Source organism: Sander vitreus, chromosome 7 (assembly GCF_031162955.1).
Source record: "Sander vitreus isolate 19-12246 chromosome 7, sanVit1, whole genome shotgun sequence".
Taxonomy (NCBI): domain Eukaryota; kingdom Metazoa; phylum Chordata; class Actinopteri; order Perciformes; family Percidae; genus Sander; species Sander vitreus.
The window spans coordinates 17,115,116-17,136,344 of NC_135861.1; the positions used below are offsets into that span (position 1 = coordinate 17,115,116).

Genomic DNA, 21,229 nt, shown 5'->3' on the forward strand with positions numbered 1-21,229 from the left:
TTCAGACAAGGCTCTGACTCTAACAGGCCTGTCTCTGGACAGACAAAACTGGGGTCCATTTCCATACACTTCCAGGGGGCCACTACTGCTGTGAGAGAGCGTGTGAGAGTGGAAAAGGAGTGGGGGTGTGAATGCATGGCATGGTGGGAGAAATGTGGAGGGATCCAAGCCAGATATGACAGTGTAAAAACAATCAAGAATACAAGAATAGATAGAGCGGTGGGATAAACAACTAACCTGTTTTCTTGTTTTTGGGAAGCTATTTGAATTTGGTTCTGATTATTTTTGGTATTATGGTATATGTGCATCCTCCTGTTTGTTCATCCTCCTACTGTTCCTTTTAACTGCCTCTCGGGGGGGAGTCATCTGTCTTCATTAATCGTGAAGACACCAGCGTTTCAGTGGCTGTCATGCACACTGGCTGAGCTTTAATGAAGACAGATGCCCTGTCAGTGGAGGCTGAGGCCAGGGGGGACACCAGCCAGCCCAGCCTGCTCTGCTTAGCTAGGGGAGCCCTGATGATAACAAGATGAGATTTGTTTATTTAATCAATCAGACTTCTATGGCCTCTCCTGTTAACCTATTCACACACATGCACACATTTGAAAATTAGGCCTCCAGATTCCAGAAGTACATTTTTCATTTGAGTCTTTGTTCCAGAAAAATTAAAGAGATAAAAAAAAAAAAAAAAACTCCTGAGAAGCTGCCCCGAGGGTAAAGGAGCTGAGTCTAGCAGAGCAGAGCAAAGTGGAAGCTGGTGTGGTGTACTGTTTCAAGCCCTCTGTGCCCAATAACCTTTGTAAACAAGGCAGCCCTATCTCCACATGAGGAGCCATAATGCCTCTCTTTGCTGAAGCAGTTGCCCCTCATTGTCCTCATCAATGAGGCTGATGAATTGATGTTTAAGTCTGATATCTCATTAAGCCAGCCCAGCTGCACAACAGAGGGACCTGTCTGGCTCCTAATGTCACGCTCACACAAGCACGCTCTCTACACACCAAAATAACCACCGGGTTTGCAAAGAGAGTTACCTGGCCCTTGCATGATACTCAACAATGAATTACTGTGGTCAAACTGTGTTTTTCCTCTGTTTGTAAAATTAATTCAACAGTGTGGAAAAATATGTGCTTTGAGGTGAATTTCATGAAAACATCTTATCTTAAAATGGTCAGTATTTCTTTGATAATCTGTGGGAAATGCAATTTAAAATGTTTGTCCCCCTAAATCTTACACAAAATGAGATATCCTATTGTCTCTGCAGTAAATCTCCTGCGGTGATAAGTGTCACTGTTGTTAGCCCGGGACAGTCAGAGGACTTTAAAAATGTGTGGTCAGTTTTCCTGTTTTTGTTCACCACTGGGAGACCTCAATGTCAGAGGTTAGTGAGAGGCTACGGCCTGGCCAATGTCAGATCTACACCATGTGTGGCGGCCTTGTCAGCTTGCTGAAAAGGAGACCCTTTCAACCAGCTTGGCTTGTGTAATGCTCTTAAGTACCTTATACCACGGAGCTGGTACTACATCTGAGCTTCCCTGCAAGTAAGGATAATGGACACTGATTTAGTCATACATCAATGAGAACTGAATTAGTCAACTGCCAGGGAAGCCATTTCAGAGAGCCTATGCAGACCGATCCCTTCTCTGCCAATGTTCATTTGCTTAGAAGAATGAGGCAATTATGCTTAGCAGTTCTCCAGGGTCAGAAGAAGGGGAAGTGTGTTTTTTTTTTCACCAAATCACACTCGTGGCTAGATCTTTTAGAACACTGTTTGGATATTAATTGTGATGTTTGCAAGTGATAAAAACAAGAGAGTAACATGGCAGTAACATATTGCTAAAGTCCATCACCATGTGTGCAATCACACAGGCACACACACCTCTTTGTTTTCCCTTAATATGCTGTTCAAATGTGAATTGAGGAGCTAATTGAAATAGGGGAATATCTAGGCAGCAATGGCAGAGAAATAAGAGCTTCCTGTGACCGCTGGCACATTCTGGCCCCCGATCATTTTCTCCCTGATGGAAGTCCGCAGTTATTTCATTATAATTACAAAAGATTCAATTAAAAGATTAGAATGCCTGAGGGGGCAGGACTGGGAATAGATAGTGGATTCTTGGGTAGGGGGGGGGGTGTGTGTGTGTGTGTGTGTGTGTGTGTGTGTGTGAATAAAGGAGACTTATAGTACCATGGTTGCAGTTCTAATGAGGACTCGTCAGTTCTGTTATATATACATAAACCTTGTTGATCCTTTCAAGATAATGTCAAATGAATGGTTGAAGTTACAAGGCTTAAATAGTCAGCTGGTCCAAGGTCACTGAGTCGTAATTGATATGACCTCAGGAAAGACCTTAACTTGTGTCTGAAAACAATTATGCCAATGCAACTAAATGAGCTATTTGAAGTAGAAAATCAGTTCAAAGTGAAATGTACAAAACACTGAAGCATGAAAGTAACCTTTTCTGTTCTTTAACTCCAAGCTGTAATTGAAAAAGCACCTCATTTTAGAGTGCAGTTAGTGGATGGAGGGCCCCTATTTTGCTAAGCTGCTCTCTAGAGAAAGGCCAATTACTATGGTTGTATAAGTGTAGGTATTTATTTGTACATGTGTGTGTATATGCATGGGCTGATACATGTATGCAGGTATGTGTGTCTTGATAATACTCTATTTTGCAGAAGCTCAGGCAGCTCTTTTTGTTGTATTCACACTAGCACTCTGCAATGACAATAAATTGAATCTGAAACTATAATATTAAATACAGTTTCATTTGACAAGAAGGCATGTTCATGCTAACTCCATTATAGTTATATGATAAATTCTGTATTATATTACATTACAACATGGAAAAGATTTTTATAGCATGAAGCCATTATTAGTATAAGGACTACTTGTGTTGCAGTATCACACCACCTTGCTAACAGATCTGTCTCAGCTCTGCGGTAATAGCTCATCCCATTAATAGGCAGTGCCACCTATAAATAAACAGTTTCAATCCCTGAAGTTTTTCTCACAAGCCCCTTTTTAATGTGTGATTTTGCATATATATGAGCGTGTCACCCTGTGCTTGCGTGTGTGATGGCTGTATGTGAATTATTATATGTCAGTGTATGTAGTGTTTACGTGCCTGTTTGGCTGGCTTTGGTCACACAGACTGCTGTGTCAAATCCAGAGACAGACCATGTGCCAGGCTGGATTCCACAGACCTGTGTTGGAATCCAGCTCTGCTCTAATAGAAGTTTATAGCCTCAGCAGCGTCAGTCACACTGGTGTAAATAAAACCCATCAACCACTGTGTGGAGGCTGAATCTGTATGACTTCCTGTCCATCTTCATTAAAGTATTTCACAAGAGTGCTAACGCTTATGCTAAAACATTACGAGGAATCCTGCTCAGGCTGTTATGAGGCAACTGGGCCAACAGTTTACCCCTTTGTATCAGCAGAGTATAAAATGTGGACTTTCGAAAGTTCTTTCACAATAGTTTGCTGGTCACAGGTATTGTGGCTGCCCACCCTAACACCAATGTCTGGCTGCTGTTATTGTAGCAGTTTACTGAGAACAGCTCTTTGCCTGCCAGGCACATTTTCCCTTGTACAAAGGCGTGGGCAATTGGCAGGCAGTGTGTGTATGTGTGTGCACCTTGGCGTTTGTGTGTGCATGTTGTACACAGGCATGCACCTGTGAGAGTTTATTTCACTGGTGAGCACGCAATGTACTGTTGCGCATGTGTGTTTGTGTATAGTATATATAGGAGTGTGTGTATGTCAGCTAGCTCGGAGCCATGTGTGAGTGGAGAGTGAAGATAGCAGTTCTGTTACCACCATGTTATTGACTGACGGCTTGGCTCGAGCGTTGCTAGGGGCTCACTGTTATGAGAAGCGGAGGGCTTGGACAGCCAAGCCGGGACTAAAAACCCAGACGAGCCTGACTGTCCTCCCTCTGTGTGTATGTGTGAATGGGCTGTGTTTACGCAGCAGACAGTGTTTGGCAGGGAGTGGTGGGCGGCTGGTGTAGTACAGCTATTATCTGGGCTCACGGGTGGAGAATGATGGAAAAGACGTTAGAGGAGGGAGGCCCGCTGGCATTGTTTTCACTTGGATATTAGTCAAATTCTGCCAATGTGCATATGTGCAACTGCCATGACGACTTTTCGGGTCAATGGGGAACAAGTTCATTTATACCTAACATTAGTTAATTTGTTGTGTGCGTGCGTGCGTAAGCTGATATGCCTGTAATTGTGTGCTTAGCTGAAGGTTTGAGACTTTTTACTGGGGAAACATAAATTTCAGTGGAGAACACACACACACACACACACACACACACACACACACACACACACACACACACACACACACAGTGTGCTTCTGTGTTTACTCACTGACTATGTTTACACACACACATGAAACCAGGGTATTGGGAGAAATCAGGTTAAGACAGGAAACAGGAGAGTGTGTTCACATCTTGAAAACTTTACATATAGCTGGTCAATTATCAGATTTCTCTCCAACCTACTATCATATTTTTGAAGAAAATACAGAAAATACCACACAGTCTTTTCTTTTACTGTGCGCATGTATCCAAATTTTACAAGTAGTCTCCTCTACAGCTGTGGAGACAGACTTATTTATTCAAGTTTCTTTTTTAGTCAGACTTTGGATGTATTTATTTTGTATACAGGGATGCATAGTTACAGTAATGACCCTTCCTTTCATCCCACTGCATTGCATTTACAGTGCTATTTTCCCTGTGCTGGCTCTTTGTCATGTTCCTGTGTAAATTTGGCTATGAAATCAGTGTTTTCCTGTAGAAATGTAGCTATCTAAATTGTGTTTTTGTCAAAGAAAATTCAGGTTACTGCAGAAAACCGACAATTGCCAAATAACTGAAGTGCGTGTAAACCCACACACTGTTCAGTGGTGCCCTGCAGTAAATGTGTTGCTCTGAATCTGACACAAGAAATGCATTATCACTTACACACATGACACACACTCACGAACAGGCATGCATAGAGACAAAGAAAAAAATCACAAGCTCTTCAGGGGCTGCAAACTAGCAGATAATACGACCATGTCTACACTGTAGCATGACCTGTGATTGAATGAGAGCCGGCTGTAGTCATCCTGTCAGTAGGCCTGGATTTATCAGCTCCTTCTCCATTGTTTGAGCACCTCACATTTGCCAGAAAACACTGAGAGTAAACCAGCCAGCCAGACAGACAGACAGTTAGACAGGAAGCAATCCAGCAAAGGAGTTAGGGACTGCTTGGGATGATTTATGCCTTGTTCAGGAATGTTCAATGAGTTCAGGGTGCACTTCTGTTATGGGAACTTACTGAATGGGCATTGCTTACTTTCTCAGTGACGTATTCTCTGAATGGTAATAGTCAAATGTCAAAATGTGATGTTATTGCCCCATGTTAATCTTACATGGAACTTCCAGCACATCAGGGGGCATACATCAAAGGAAATGAATCACTGTTGGGCCCCAATCTGAATTTCTTGTCTGTGCTCTGACAGCCTCCGCCCAGACGCAGAGTTGGGCAACCTGTTAGCGGTTGGTTGCCAAGCAAAAGTGAAAAACTCTGATATGCATCATTGCTCCACTAAACCACTCAAAGCAGAAGTTTCTCAGAGTGACTTCTGGTATGACTGTTTGTGCCAGTTTAAGGGGACTTTGTGCAAGTGTTTCAAAAATCACCACATACTTAAAGTATGCACTTCTAATCACTCAGACATCAGGAAGCCACAGTCATTTTCTGGCTACTTTCTCACTGTTGATCTTACTCTCAGTCTCGGTCTTTGCTTTTGTCTCTCGTAGTGCTGCCTTAAAGTCCTTCCAAGTGAAAAAATGGAGGGAAACTGTAGCTAGATGCAAATAGTTAGATAGATGGCTTGGCCATGGAAAAAAAAATGCTTATTGTAGTGTGTGCAGACGCTTGGGCACAGACATTTACATGTTGAGTGGGAATGAACTGTGTGCTACTACTACGTGTGCTTGTTCCTTCCAATAAGAGGTTTGCGTTTCCCCGCTTTGGTCTGTGGTGCTTCCCCAATGAGCTGGAGTGAATACTACTGTTGTTGTTTACATTATCCTCCTTTCCCCTCACTTCCTCTGACAGAGCAAGGCTGCAGCCAGAACTGGGCTACTTCTACTTTTGTAAGTTTCTATTGTTGTGGGGAGGAAGCAATAGCAATTGAACAAGCAGTAGTGACCTTGCCAGAGACAGACAGGTGAGAGCCAGGGCTACAGATGGTGAGAGGAAGTCTGGGAGGATGAGGAACAACCTGAGGATCAAAGGACTCAGGGTTTGCCTCAATGACTCTTCTCTCCTCTCTTCTCTCCTCACCTCAGCTGTCTGCCTGTCTTCGCTCTCTGTCTGCTTCCTCGCCTGCCTGTGAGTTGTCCTGTCTTCTTGACATGATCAATGGCCCAGGCTTGCGCCGCATTGCCAGGTTTGGGTTCACTCTGCAGTCACCGGAGGAGATCTGTGTTCCTCTCTGTCTTCTGGTGGGCAGACGAAGAGTCAGCTGGAGCTCACCACAGGGTTGAGGGGGCACATTTTTTCCACAGATCTGCACTTGACTGTCTGCTTTTTCCTGCACTAGCTATAAAAGCCCACTGACTAAAATCCTTTCATTGAAAGTATGTTTCCTTTAATTTCCCCTCTCTTTTGAATACCTCCTTCCTCAGGTTTTGTTCAAAGACATGTGAAGGGAACTTTTTTTTGCATGGGTTCACTGGGGACAAGCAGCTTGGTGGGCAAGTTTGTCCGTTTGAAGCCAACTTGTGTGTTTCTTGACAGGGTTGTGTGGTGCAGGAAAAGGGGGGGGTGCTTGCTGCCAAATGTTGGCTTGGCCGACTCCATCAAGAAAATATCAAAAGGCCCTTTATGAGGTGCTGTAAAGAAGAAAGGGTGTTTTGAGAGCACCACCAGACTGCAAGGGTAATTCCACTTTTTAAAATGTGCCCTGAGGATACAGGCTTATCCCACCTGCTGTCTTTCCTGCTCTGCTTGTATGCTTTTTCGGGGGAGCTATAGTTAAAGGTGCGTGCGTGCGTGCGTGCAAGACTAGTGTGCCATGTCACGTTGTATCACTCTTGAAATGTCCAGCATTTTGTCATTAGAACTAATGGCAGCTATGAACACATGCCAAAAATGTTCTACTACACACATCTGTTTGGTCTCAGATCATATGTGTGCATCATGTGTGTTCACACATGTGTCTGTCTCTCTTTGTGTTTCATGACTTTCTGCTGGTTCTTACAAAAGGGTGTAAATTCCTGGAGAGGTGTGTTTGTGTTAATGTCTGGTTTCTCACTACTCCTGGCCAGCTTGGTGTGATTTCACCGCTCAAACCTGAGCCATCTCCTGGTCTACAGCCAATTTTTATCATAGACCTTGTTTTAAAACAGCTTAGCGGGGCCTCTTTACAGGCGTGAGAGTGAATTTGTCTGTGTGTGTCTGTAGGAGCCCAGGTAATGAGCTTTCTGACAGCTGTTGAAAGGGCGTTGCTACTGCTCAGCACCTTTTAATGAAAGCATCCCCCCTCCTTGTCAACACACACATTCCTCCCTCCCTCCTCCCAGCTTTCAACTTCCTCACCATATAAACCATTTCTTTCTCAGTTGCAGGCAAGGCAGGTTACATTGTAAGTGCTTGTGTAACTCAACAAGAGAGACTTGATAGTCCGCCCACCTAAAAGCTTGCAGGTGACTCAACTGTGTGCAACAGAGCTTGAACAGAGCAGCAGTATTATACGACCTGTGGGAAATGAGAGCATATGTAAGAAGGTGTAGCAGAGAGGGACACAGTGAAGTGGCTACAAGAGCAGTGACGGAGATCCTCCGGAAAGACTGGTACTGACAAGAGGAAGGAAACGTGTCTGTTGTGGGGGGGGCGGACCTTGTAGCAGAAGCCTCAGAGGGATGGCAGGAAGACGTGGGTAGAGAAACAGAGAAGGAGAGTGAAACATGCTGGCACCAGAGACAAGGGTGTGGTAGTTTCTTTTCCTCTTTCATGAAGTGCAGTTCTTCATAGAAACCTTTCGGTGTGTTGCTGGTCACTCAGTGAGCACCCTGTGGTGCTGTAGCCTCTGCCATGGGGTAGATTGCCAAGGGCACCCTCAAAGGCCCCACCTAGTGTGCCAGCAAGTTTTCCAACCCACTGTTCACAATCCTCTCTCAATCTGCTCCCCTTCTGCCACTGCTGTCTGCCCAGTGCCTACCCCTCTTTTCATAGTGAGCCTTACTGTGTGCCCCTCTCTCACACACTGCCTCCAAGTCTCACACTCTTTTACTGCTCAGTGCATTCGACAAGAACACGCAAGCTTTACAGGCTGTTTAATGAAGGTAGAGGTGGAGACAAAGGTCCCACACGCCTGTGCTTGCAGTTTAACACAAAAAAACATGCACACAATGAGCCACACACACACACACACACACACACACACACACACACACACACACACACACACACACACACACACACATATATATATTTTTTGGGAACAGTGGAGCTCACTATATTGCACTGTTATGAACAGTCCTTCATTTGCAAATCAAATAGACATAAACACAGAAATATGTCACTCATGTATTGTACTATAAGTACACTGTCCTCACACAGCCTGTGCATTCGCACTCACATGCCAAGACTAGACCTCTTGAACACTGTCCCGCTGAAGATTCAATCACACCAACAAGTCACGTAGACAAAATCTGCCTATTGTGAAAGAATACTTGTTACCCTGCCAGAATGTCATATGCTGCTCAGCTAAAAGGAGTGTGTTGCAACAAAAAACATGAGCAGCATAGTCATGGCCTTTGCTCACACACCCTTTTCCAGTTGAGTGAACAACACGCAGCTTCAATGGTACCACCACAGTGTTTTTCTTTATAATCTCTTCCTATTCAATCTTTTTTTTCTCCTAATGTATCTGGTGAATCTGAAGGGACATCAATTGGCCCAGTTGACTTGACCTAGAATTTAAAGTAATTGACCTAGTTGAAGTCATTTTCAGCTAAACAGCTATTTCTGTCATGTGCAGTTAGATTTCACATCTAATGAGGTTCTGCAGAATGATGTACTGCACATCCCACTCACGCTGAAGCACTTTAGTGTAATGTAGGGGCGGATTGTTGTGTGTGTTTTCTAGTTTGTAGCCAGTGAGTATTATCCTCCTGTGTGCTTGTGTGGAGTTTGTAGCCATTGAATAGTATCTCTGTGTGTGCGTGTATATGACCAGGGGATTAGGCCTGGTCAGTGCAGCTGGGCCACTCGTGCACAGAGAGCATTGAGAGAAGGGATTAAAGAGTAAACTGATACATAGCAGGAAACGAACAGTGGCTACTGGTAACTCAGCTATCCCCCTTATTGCCTCTTATCCTCTTCTCCTCCCCCAACAACAGCAGCCACCCACCTATCCCACTCCTCTCGTCTCATCTGTCCGTCATCGGCTCACAGGCCTCAGCCGGCGGATTGATATGCAAATGGTGCCCCAGGCCTCGGAGTGCTGATAAGAAGGGCCTCTCATTTCACAGGGCTTTGTTTTCTAAACAGTGATGAGCTGAGTTGAGGAGACTGGGGAAAGGGGCTGCCTGAATGGGCCCTCTCACTGTGGCGCCCAGGGGTAAGTGGTGCGGGGGCTTTGGATGGAGCGGGCTGAATGAGGCGAAGTCTGGGAGGCGGGTACAGGAGTCATGTTCTCTGGCAGGAACCAGCTTCAACGTGTTGACGGAGCCTGATGTATTTTCTCTCTCACCGCCTGTCCGAGTTTTCTCCAGGATGGCCTTTCTCTGTTTGGCTTGCTTTCTTCCTCCATTTAGATGGTGTCAGTCAGTGTTCGTTACTTGACGCCACATATGGTTTGTCCTTTTCTAAGGGGTTTTCAGCGCTCGGTCTGGAGCCTCATTTGCTGCTGTTATTATTGCATAAACACAGAGGTTCATGGCACGTTCAGAGGGTTTCTGCTCTCCCACTGACCCTACTGCTTTGTTGCATTCTGGCCAGGGAGATATGAGAACTGCTGTTGAAACATTCAGCGGGTGTAAACTTCAGGTTTTAGTTTGATTTGCACATTTGGCTTTGGAATAGCTCTTAAAAGCTAATGGAAAACATCTTTGCCTCCAGCAAAGTAAGGCTTTCAAAGGAGGTATTTGAATGTGAATTCTGAATAGTCAAATATAAAAATGTATATGAAAAACAGATGTTTGAGCAGCAGGCAACAAATGAAAAATGTCTGACATATTTCTGTTACTGTCATTAATGAGGTAGTAGCTGGGCATTCACAGCAGCTATAGCAGAAGTGGTAGTAATGGTCAGCTTGGTCTTGAACAAGATTTGCCCTCAGGAGCAACTGTGTCCTCTCCTCCCCCTTTCCCCCTCTGCCCTTTTCTCTTTTTTTTTTTTTTTATCAAATTCCACTTTTTATGCCCTTTTTTTCTTCTTTTTGAAGTCTCCAGTCTCTTGTAAAAAGCCAAGCTGGTGGTTTTTGCCTCAGCCTTGGGTGTGAGAGAAAGGAGGAGTGGGGGTTGTAGGTTAAGTTTAGGCTAGCCCTCTGTGCTTTCCATTGAAGGTGCTGGGGGGAGGTGGGAGCAGTAAAAGTTAGAATTTTAGAGCCTCCCTCTTTTTTATTTTATGATTGGCTTTTTTTACGGGCTGGGAGCTACAGCTGGTGGTGTGAATAGCTGCCCAAGGTGACCGAGTCCCAATAAAGTGTAGGCCAGCCGGGCTGGGGCCTCCAGTCCAGCTTTGGGACTGCCTTTATAGGCCGCCTTATGAGCTTAGGCCTCTATTAAAACCTGGCAGGGCTGCACTGAGGAATTTAGGGCCAGGAAACAAGAGAAAATAGGGTTTGTGTGTTGGGGTGGTGGGATGCAGAGTTGGGGGGTTGAAGTTTGAGGGTAACTAAGGGTGAAAGTTGAAAGAGCTGCTGTTGTGTAAGTGGATGTTCAAGTGTACAGCGTATGGATTCCATACTTCCCCCGAGCAACATGTGTGTCTGTGAGTTTGTGCAGGCTTGTGCAGGGTCTGGTCCTATGTGTGTGCAGCAGCTTATGTTTCTCAGGGGAAGTATGGAATCCATATGCTGCACACTTGGAACATCCAAAAGACTCTGTATGTGTTCCTCTTTGGAATATAGTGAAGTTTAATGTACCATAGCAAGTATGTGACTCAGGTTTGCGCTGAAGTCACAGTCGTGTTCCAGTTTAAAAGGTAGAGGAAGAGCTTTGCATGCATGTGTGTTGGAAATGTGTCAACTCTGTGCGTGCAAAATGTCATCATGAGCTGTTGTCAGTCCTTGGAATGAGGAAGAGCCAGCTATGACTCTTGGCTGCAACAGCTCACTCTGTTACCCGACCTTATCAGACAAGCTGTCCATCAATAGCACTTTTGCTTGCTGCTGTAAAAAACAGTTTTGTCTCTGCTGTCATACAGTCATCCTTCCATTGTTTCACTGTGTTCACACAAAACAATAATCTCCACAAACATGCACATGAGTGCTGCCCCTTAGGGTGGCAATTGGTCCTAGAAATAGAAACTGTTGCCTGTAATTCATACTCTCTCTCTTATCTTATCAGTTCTGCGCCACAGAGACACAAGGTAAAAAAGAATATGTGATAATTAGAGATGCACCTATAGACCGGCCGGTGACCGGAATTGGCCGGTTTTCACGTGCTCGACCATGACCGGCGACCGGCAGGTCAGTCTGACATATGCCGATTTCATGCCGGTCAATGCTACAATTAACTGACACCATAAGTTATACGAGTTACAGTTTTCAAGGACGCACGCACAGACGGACGCTACAGCAAAGTCTCTTTTTCCTTTCTCTCAACTTTTCCTCCGTGTGTCGCGCGTACCCGCTCGCGGTGTGAAGCGCGTGTCCACGCTATTCTCGCACATGTAGGGAACCTCGTGAATTAACCTGCAACATGTCAGCTGTTTGGAAATTCTTCAGCGTGTGTGCAGAAGATAACAAGTTTGCAATATGCAACTCCTGCAAGGAAAAAGTAGGGCGTGGAGGGAGGACACCAAAAACCAAAATCACATTTTTTTTGTTGGATATTGGATGTGAAAAGAAGGAAATGGTTCTAACATTGCACTTTAGATGTGTGTGAATTTCCCACACCAGGAGTAATTTATATAGTTCTATTTCATAGTGATCCATTATCTGTTCAAAACATGTTCTATGTTCTGTGCAAAATGTTCTATTAAAGAAAAGATAGAAAATAAATATTTGTGTGTGCTGTAAAGTGGTTAGAAAAAATGAAATCGGAATCGGCTAAAATCGGTATCGGCTGGCCTAACTCAAAGAAAATCGGAAATTGGAATCGGCCTAGAAAGTTGTAATCAGTGCATCTCTAGTGATAATATATCTCAATCCACCTTCAGGGCAACTGAACATCGTTACTCATGCATCTCTTGCTGGAAATGCTGTCAGCTGTCATATCATGTTTGAATACAGTCGAACACATTCAATTATCCTCATCTGCTACATGTATTGACAAGTGCACATTTGACATTTCTGACTAGCTGCAGGACAATGATGTGTGACAAATCATGTGTCTTTCTTTTTTTCTTCTCCATAGCGGTGGAGACCCAGAGCACCAGCTCAGAGGAGATGGTACCCAGTTCTCCGTCTCCACCTCCTCCACCTCGTGTCTACAAGCCCTGCTTTGTGTGCCAGGACAAGTCCTCAGGGTACCACTACGGGGTCAGCTCCTGTGAGGGCTGCAAGGTGAGAAGAACCTGTCGGAGCCTTTTGAGCTTTGCTTTCACTAGATTTATTACATACATTTAGAAAAATGTGGGGTTGAAAATTGATATTAGGTATTCGTTACCTGCCTTTTCTTTAAGATAATGGAAGAGTCTTGTAGGCAGTCTGAAGCTACTTTTAGTATGTGGGTTAGATCATAGAGTGACACATGGAATCACTAACAGAACGAAAAATAAAGTGAAAAGCCCCGATCATGACAATACTAAGAGTTTAAATACTAGAATGTTTTGCTTTTCTTTTCTGGATTCAAGTTAGAAAAAAGAGATGAAAGAAGGGCAATTATGAAAGATAAACAGTTAAATGTCACATCCTAAATATGATGACTTGACTATAATGTATTTTGCCCTCTCCCCTTTTGTCTTTTGCTTCCTGGTGCCCCAGGGTTTCTTCCGCAGAAGTATCCAGAAGAACATGGTGTACACCTGCCACCGAGACAAGAACTGTCAGATTAACAAGGTCACACGCAATCGCTGCCAGTACTGCAGGCTGCAAAAGTGCTTTGAGGTCGGCATGTCGAAGGAAGGTGAGCCCTCCCGGAATCCCAAGATATAGAGAGACCCACTTCCGCAATATGGATATGTACTCACATGTGAATATCCACACACACACATTTTAACCATTTATTTATGTCCACATGAAGAAAAATGGTACAGGGACACAAATATTACAGATGCAGTACAATACATATGCAAACTCATGGACCAGTGGCATGCAGCAGGTCTTCACAATATCACTTAATAAGCACAATACTCAGTTCTTAAGGGTATAAGTAGCAACTTCTCCGCCATATGTGGCCAATAATAGCCGGTATGGCACAGTACTTTGCAAGCTGTTTAGCCCTCTTTTTGGCCATCCCAAGTTGATGCAGCCCTCTTACTACCAACCTGTGTGTGTGTCCTAGGCTACCAAATATGAAAACGAGTAGTCACACACACACACACACACATACACACACACACACACACACACACACACACACACACACACACACACACACACACATATACATACAGTGCTGCAGATTCTACTTTTTTATTTATTTATTTAAATTCTACTTGGCTTTTTACCACCGAAGGAAAGATCTGACCTGATTCACACAGTGTGAACTTATTAATCTATTATTAAAGTTCAGTCAGAGACTCTGGGAAACTATGCAGCAGAGAGTAAAGAAGCAGATGATGAGCCTACCAGGGGTGGTGATCGGGGCGAGGCTGGGCACTGTACCAATCATATGACTAATCGCTTTACGAAATCATTCTGACTTCCTGTTTCACCACAGAACCTCGCCCCTGTGGCCAGCACAGACACTGCTTTCATTCATAAAGGCAACAGAGCAGAGAACATGATTTTGAGTTTTGACAAAGCTAATGGCGCCAGGAGTCACGCACTGTGCCAAATCAAACGTGCAGTTATGTGACCTCTTTAGTTTAACCTTGTGTGTGTAAGTGGCAGTTGCTTGCCCTTCACAGAGCCTGTGGGACATGTATGTGGGTGTAATGTTTGTGTGGGATGTGTGTTAAGACCGGGATCACATTGTGCCTCTGCTATTACTGGATATCCTGAGAGGAAGGAAAGTATGGGAGGAGGAGGGAGAGGAGGCAGAGAGGGAGAGAGTGCAGGACTGGCTTATGTGCACCGGTCAAGTGGATAGAGAGATGGACAAGGAAGAGAGCGGGTGATAAGAAAGAGATAGCGAGTGTCTGTCCCATGCTAAAGGAAACATGTTAACACTGTTAAGAGCAAATCTCCGTTGCTACTGAGTTCTGGTTTCCACTAGCGAGCACACTGTCCTTGACAGTGACGTAAGACACAGAGTATGAGTGCTGTGGATGTTTTTACATGTGATCACAGATAAAGAAGAGGAACATTCTGTAGCTGATTTGTGTTGCATCTTGTTTTTCTTTACAAAGCGGTGCGCAATGACAGAAACAAGAAGAAGAAGGATGTGAAGGAGGAGTTGGTGCTTCCAGAGAGCTATGAGCTAAGTGGAGAGCTAGAGGAGTTGGTCAATAAAGTCAGCAAAGCTCACCAAGAAACCTTCCCGTCACTTGGCCAATTGGGCAAATACACCACCGTAAGTCACACACACACACACACACACACACACACACACACACACACACACACACACACACACACACACACACTTATACTCACAATCACCCTACACCGCTATTCACTCATACTGTGTGTGGCAACATTCTTCAAGCTATGCCGTCACTGAGAGCTCCCAGATTGCATGCAAAGATGTAAATTCACCGTAGCTTTCCCAACATAGTGGTGGTTAAACTAATTCAGTTCTCCATTAAGCCATCTGTGTGGCCTCTGAATGATTGATGCAACATGTAAATGGATTTCTCCCCCCTTGATTGATGTAAAATGTAAATGTGTTGTGAGGCTCCGACACGCTCGCTCTTGACGCAAACAGGGTTGCACATCACCTCTGTAACAACATACTGATCTGTATGTGTGTGTGTGTGTGTGTGTGTGTGTGTGTGTGTGTGTGTGTGTGTGATCAGAACTCCAGCTCAGACCACCGTGTCCAGCTGGATCTGGGTTTATGGGACAAGTTCAGTGAGCTCTCCACCAAATGCATCATCAAGATTGTGGAATTCGCCAAGCGGCTGCCGGGTTTCACCACCCTCACCATCGCTGACCAGATCACTCTACTTAAGTCGGCCTGCCTGGACATACTGGTGAGGAACTATGGTCTTTTCCCTTTTGTCATCTTCACTTGCTCTTTTCTTACAAATACATGTACTTGACAGATGAGTAAATACTGGCATCTGGTGGTGAAAGGTGGTAGTGCAGGAAGGTTTTTCCAAGTAATACTGAGCCTACTGAAAAACAAAAGAAAAGAAACTGAGCCTACTGAATTCTTGGTGTGAAAATACACACACATGCCACTTGGAGCTAATATGTGTTTAGCTAATACAGATATTTTGCTGCTGCAGAAAACTTTGTTAAATCACCATTACATCATATTTTGCTCAATGCTTACAAAGTTTTCCCACCTTCTTTTGCTCACAGATGCTGAGGATCTGCACACGCTACACTCCAGAACAGGACACTATGACTTTCTCAGATGGCCTGACTCTGAACCGGACTCAGATGCACAACGCCGGCTTTGGACCACTCACAGACCTGGTGTTTGCCTTTGCTGGCCAGCTTCTACCCCTGGAGATGGACGACACAGAAACCGGCCTCCTCAGTGCCATCTGCCTCATCTGTGGAGGTACTGCAGCTTACACATACACTATGACTATATCAGTTGTAATGAGGAAGTGGCTTTAGTAAACCTGTGTTTCAGCATTCATGTCACTGCTTTGACAGAATTAGTAATGTAAAAGAGTTAAATTATTTCGCTTAATAATTTAACTATAATAAAACTTTCTACATTTCTTTTTTCTTTTTTATGACTATGTACAATTCTGGTAAATAATAGAGAATGTAATGTGTTTTCTGCACTCTTCACCAGACCGTATGGATCTAGAGGAGCCCCAGAAAGTGGATAAGCTGCAAGAGCCTCTTCTTGAGGCTCTAAAAATATATGCACGCCGCCGTCGCCCCAACAAACCTCACATGTTCCCCCGCATGCTGATGAAGATCACTGACCTCAGGGGTATCAGCACTAAAGGTTAGTGTGAAGAGAGTAATTCCTAGAACAAATTTTGATTTTGAAAAAGGCCTGGCCGCTGTCATAACCAAAGAGGGCTTTGTCAGTAAGACACTGAATCTCTACTAGCTTGAGTCTTTTGGTGTTTCATTTGTGTCCTCTTTGTGGCAGGGGGCGCAGTGTTAAAACATGATTAGTAATCTACCATCGCCATTTTCTCTGCTTCCAGGTGCAGAGAGAGCCATTACTCTGAAGATGGAGATCCCAGGGCCAATGCCCCCTTTGATCAGGGAGATGCTTGAGAACCCAGAGGCCTTTGAAGACCAAACAGAGGGCAGCGAGAGCCCGCCGCCTCCGCCGCCGCCACCTCCACCACCACCACCACCAGCCCAGGTCAAGCAGGAGGCTGAGGATGAGGACGACAGCTGGGCCACAGAGAACGGCAGCGAACCATCGCCGGAGGAGGACGAAGACGACGATGAGGACGTGGGGGATGAAGATCGAGACAGGGGCTCGGACAGTGATGGGGAGCCCTGGGGGGTTCTGGATGCCATAGATGGGTCGAGGAAAGGCCTTGTTGGGAGGGCGCAGTGAACAGAGCATTTCATACATATACACACTCATGCACATACAGGTTCAAACACACACACACACACACACACACACACACACACACACACACACACACACACACACATAGAGACTTACAACACAACCTCACTCACTCACCCACCTCAACAAAATGCTGGCCTTCCCTCCCCCCTTTCGCTCTCCTTACTGCACATCACTGTGTCCTCCACAGTGGAGCACAGCAGAGCCTTATGAGACACTTCTAACTCAGGCCACATGGTCCATGACAAGTGAACTACAGAACAATAAAGTAAAGGAGAGATGACAGTAAACCATATGAACTCCTGGCATAGCCAAGAGGGAAGTTAACCTGACAAAAAGAACAGAAACTCTTTGAGAAAGATAAACGTCATTTTTTCCCCACTATTGTTGTTTATATCTAAAAAGGGGAAAGGCCAAACCAGACACAGAACTGAGCAGTTGACTCGATGGATTACAACAAGCACATTTCTCAAAAGACAACAAGAGTACAGGGCAAAACCAAATTGAGTATGCTAATCTTTTGTTTTTGTGGTTATTGCTTTTGAATATTGTTTTCCGTTTTACTTTACTTTCTTTTTTTCCTTCAATTTATGAATAAGTCCATACATATCTATATACCATTATATTTTTGTCTTTATTTGTTATTCTGGTTTTATATATGAATCCTTTTTAGATGAGTATTTTCTTTGAGAAGAGCTTTCCTGAGAAGATATTCTGAGGAAAAGAAGGGTAATCAGAACTGGCTGGGTCTTCCTTATCAGCTACATATGCTTAGCTGGGGCTTTTTTGGGCACTTTGGCTCACTGAGGATGTCAATGATAATCAACCCAGAACACTATTGTTATGTTGCAGTGACTTAATCAGTTTCTGTTATCAGGGAATTGGCATTATTCTATTTTGCTCTCGTTGTAGCCAACTAAAGCTGTCAATGTGGAAAGTAAGTATATTTGTGCCAAAGTTAGGAAAGTCATCTTTGGAGCATGAGTTTGACTACTGGCAGGGACTCCAGCCACGATCCAGCGCTCACTCACACATGCACTAACACACACACACACACACACACACACACACACACACACACACACACACACACACACACACACACACACACAAACAAACATGTTTGATGCATACACACTCTCTGTTCACTCTACCCTCAGCTGTAGCAGATGTGCTAACCTGGCATCGACAGCCTGCCCGGACAGAGATTTACACTTGACCGTATATGTAGCACTTTTGTAATCCTCTATTCAAGGAAGGCACATCTCGTCCGCTGAGAGTAGAGTTACAGTCTGTGAGCTTATATCTCATCCAGCATGTCCAAACTGATGACAACATCAACATATAGAATACAATCAACCTTAGAGCACTCCCCGATGATGTCAGTAGACGAATGCACACTTTCAGCATGGACAAAAAAATATCCACACACAGTAGCAACATCATGCTTCAACACAACAATCAAAGACATATGCAAGTCGAAAGCAGGAATCTTTATGGAAGACATTTTGGAATCAGACTCAGGGCTTTTCAGTAAGGACCAAACCCTAGCTGCTCTCAGGCATGCTAGAAACAGGCAATATTTATGTGTGTATTCTTGACTCCGTTTTGATCAGTTCAACCCCTCTACATGTACACAGAAGGTGACAAGTCTGAGAAACAACATGGATGTCAGTCTGACTCTTCCAGAGGGGGACAAATCATCATCGTCACCAACACTGCCCCGCCTGTGCTCACGCTGGCATCCATGCATCAAACCGCCTTCTCATCCCAAAAGCCATTATATCATTTTGCCTTCTTGTGTATATCCTCACTCCCTTTAAATGAGTTGTGGAGGACATGTGTTCTCATGTATCATTTCTTTATTGCCAAAATGTCTCAGTAGGCGATCAGCTGGGAGAGCGCGGCTGAAATACAGTACAAATGTTTTTTTCTGTCTCTCTTTGAAGCAATATGAACATTCTTTCTGTAGCGGTGAGAGGCCCCATTTTCTGAATATGGGCAGGTCTCCTCAGTGAGTGTGTGTGTGTGTGTGTGTGTGTGTGTGTGTGTGCGCGTGCGTGCGTGCGTGTGTGTATGTGTGTGTAAATGCTTTAACATGTTTTGAGTCATTGGGTGAATGTCCTCAGCACGGTGCTGTCACACAAAAATTGTGTGATGACCCCATCCCTTCTCTCTCTCTCTATGCTGGCTTGTCATGATGTCAGTGATGGTAATGCAGGCATAACATTGAGATTAGGTTGTTTCATGTTTTTGTTTTTTAACATGGCCAAGGTGTTGTCTACCCTCTGTTTATGTCAACTCTTGTCATACAAAGAAAAGCCATATAAACAGTAAGAGGCACAATAAACTACTTTTGTGAGATTACTGGACTTATTACTTTCATTTTCCTTGCTCACGCAAAATGTAATAGTAACAATCAGAAATTTCACTCATACAAGGAAAATATGAACAGTCTTCTACCCCTGTAAAGTAGCTTTGAGTGAATATAACCATGCATTACCAAATGTACTGTATCAGTAGAGGGAGCTCTTGCACCATGACTGCAGGGTGAACACTGCTGCATGGAGGATAAGAGCAAGGTCTGTTAGGTCACGGAGAGCTGTGGGTGCAGAGGCCAGTAAATCACAGCCTCCTGCTGAACAAGGACATCAGATAAAGGTCTGTTCCTAAGATTTGTTCACAGTGCAGTTGGAGGTAGCGTAAAGTCCTTAAGTTTTGTCTCAAAGATAGAGTGGTTTAGAAGTTAAAAAGTAAATGTGTCTGTTATGATTTATGTATTGATTTTTTGAAAGGTGAACATGTACAGAAAAAAAGAGTGCACATTAGAAAGATGTACACCACAAATGAAACAAACAAGATATTCTGCTTTTCATGTCATTGTATATTAATTATATCTTGGTTATTGGACTTTTGGTTGACCAAAACAAGACATTTGAAGACATCACCTGCTGCTCTGCAAAGTTGTAATGGGCACTTTCTGCCTATTTTTTATGTTTCATAGACTAAACTATTAGTCAAAAGAAATCTGGCAGATTGATAACGAAAAATAATCGTTAGCTTCAGATATGAATCGTGTGCATATTGCCAAAGAAAATAAAAATTATGCTTCCAGCTAAACAGTCAGAACATGGTCCAACATGATTTTATTGGACTCATGCGATATTTGATCTTGTAAAAGGGAGCATCTTGGATCCAAAACTGAGTCTAGTTTCGTAATGACCTGTTAAACGTGAAAGAAAATCAGGGCCTTAAACTCAACTTAAAGTCAACACATTTGTCAGAATATTTTAAAAACTAGTAAAAACTACTTTTGAAACAAGCAAATGAATAAAACAAGGAAAACATTTTAAACATATTTCAGATTACTTATAAATGTCACAAAAAATCCAGAGTAATTTATTGTCACAAATGTATTACCTTGTGTACATCACTGTCACTGATAAGACCAGCTCTCTTGACATCCTGAAAAAGAACAGGAACCCTCTTCGATAGTAAACATCTCTCTTTTTTCCAGCGTACCAGTGTGGGATACTAATGCCTCACCTTGATTTTATTAATAGAGAGAGAGAATCAGAGGAGGGTGATAAACAGAGATGAGATTCTATCAATTATATGATTGCTTTAATTAACTATCATTAAAGACAGATCAATAATGCCAGACTGGAATTAAAATAAGGTCCATACATTATACACTATTTTACAAGGAACAATCAAATGGCCTCATATACTGAGCCGCTGCAAGGTGTTGCCATGGGAACCCATGGGAGGGTTTGGGTGTGCTTGGGGGAGTTTAAAGGAGCCAGGCAAGATTTCTATATGCTCATCCTTCCACATCAGTGATGCTGGATTAACTAATTACTTGAGGTAGGAAGGCTTTTACACTGGAAATGAAAAAAAAGGATGGAAATGGGAAAAGAAAGGCCCCTGGGAAAAAATGTATAACTGTACAATGAACCAATAAAGGGTAAAATCTCCCTTGTAATATTCTTCCAGCCTCAGGACATCAATTATTCATATAAAATAGCAAAGAATCCATAAAGGTAGGTCATGAGTGTGGCATACCAAAGACATTGATTTGAATATTTAAACACAGAGAGAGCACATCCACTGAGTTTGCTCTGAACACGAGCAAACTGCAGTGGTACCTGAGTCAACACACAGGAGAGATAATGGAGCAGGAGAGGCCGGCTCCTCAAAGAGTGATCGGGAAGATAAAGCTCACT

The 21,229-nt window shown here is 43.8% G+C and overlaps 1 protein-coding gene across 4 annotated transcripts in view; it reads left to right on the forward strand.

Annotated features, from left to right (window-relative positions):
* Positions 1-19,370, forward strand: part of rarga (retinoic acid receptor gamma a) — a 45,274-nt gene extending 25,904 nt beyond the window's left edge. For all 4 annotated transcript variants that reach the window (XM_078255028.1, XM_078255027.1, XM_078255029.1 and 1 more), the window contains 7 exons: positions 12,588-12,736; positions 13,157-13,298; positions 14,686-14,849; positions 15,295-15,471; positions 15,806-16,010; positions 16,254-16,412; positions 16,621-19,370. In XM_078255028.1, coding sequence (XP_078111154.1) covers positions 12,588-12,736; positions 13,157-13,298; positions 14,686-14,849; positions 15,295-15,471; positions 15,806-16,010; positions 16,254-16,412; positions 16,621-16,985 — 1,361 coding nt within the window. In that variant the 3' untranslated portion in view covers positions 16,986-19,370. The remainder of the gene's footprint in view (positions 1-12,587; positions 12,737-13,156; positions 13,299-14,685; positions 14,850-15,294; positions 15,472-15,805; positions 16,011-16,253; positions 16,413-16,620) is intronic.
* Positions 19,371-21,229: the final 1,859 nt, after the last annotated feature.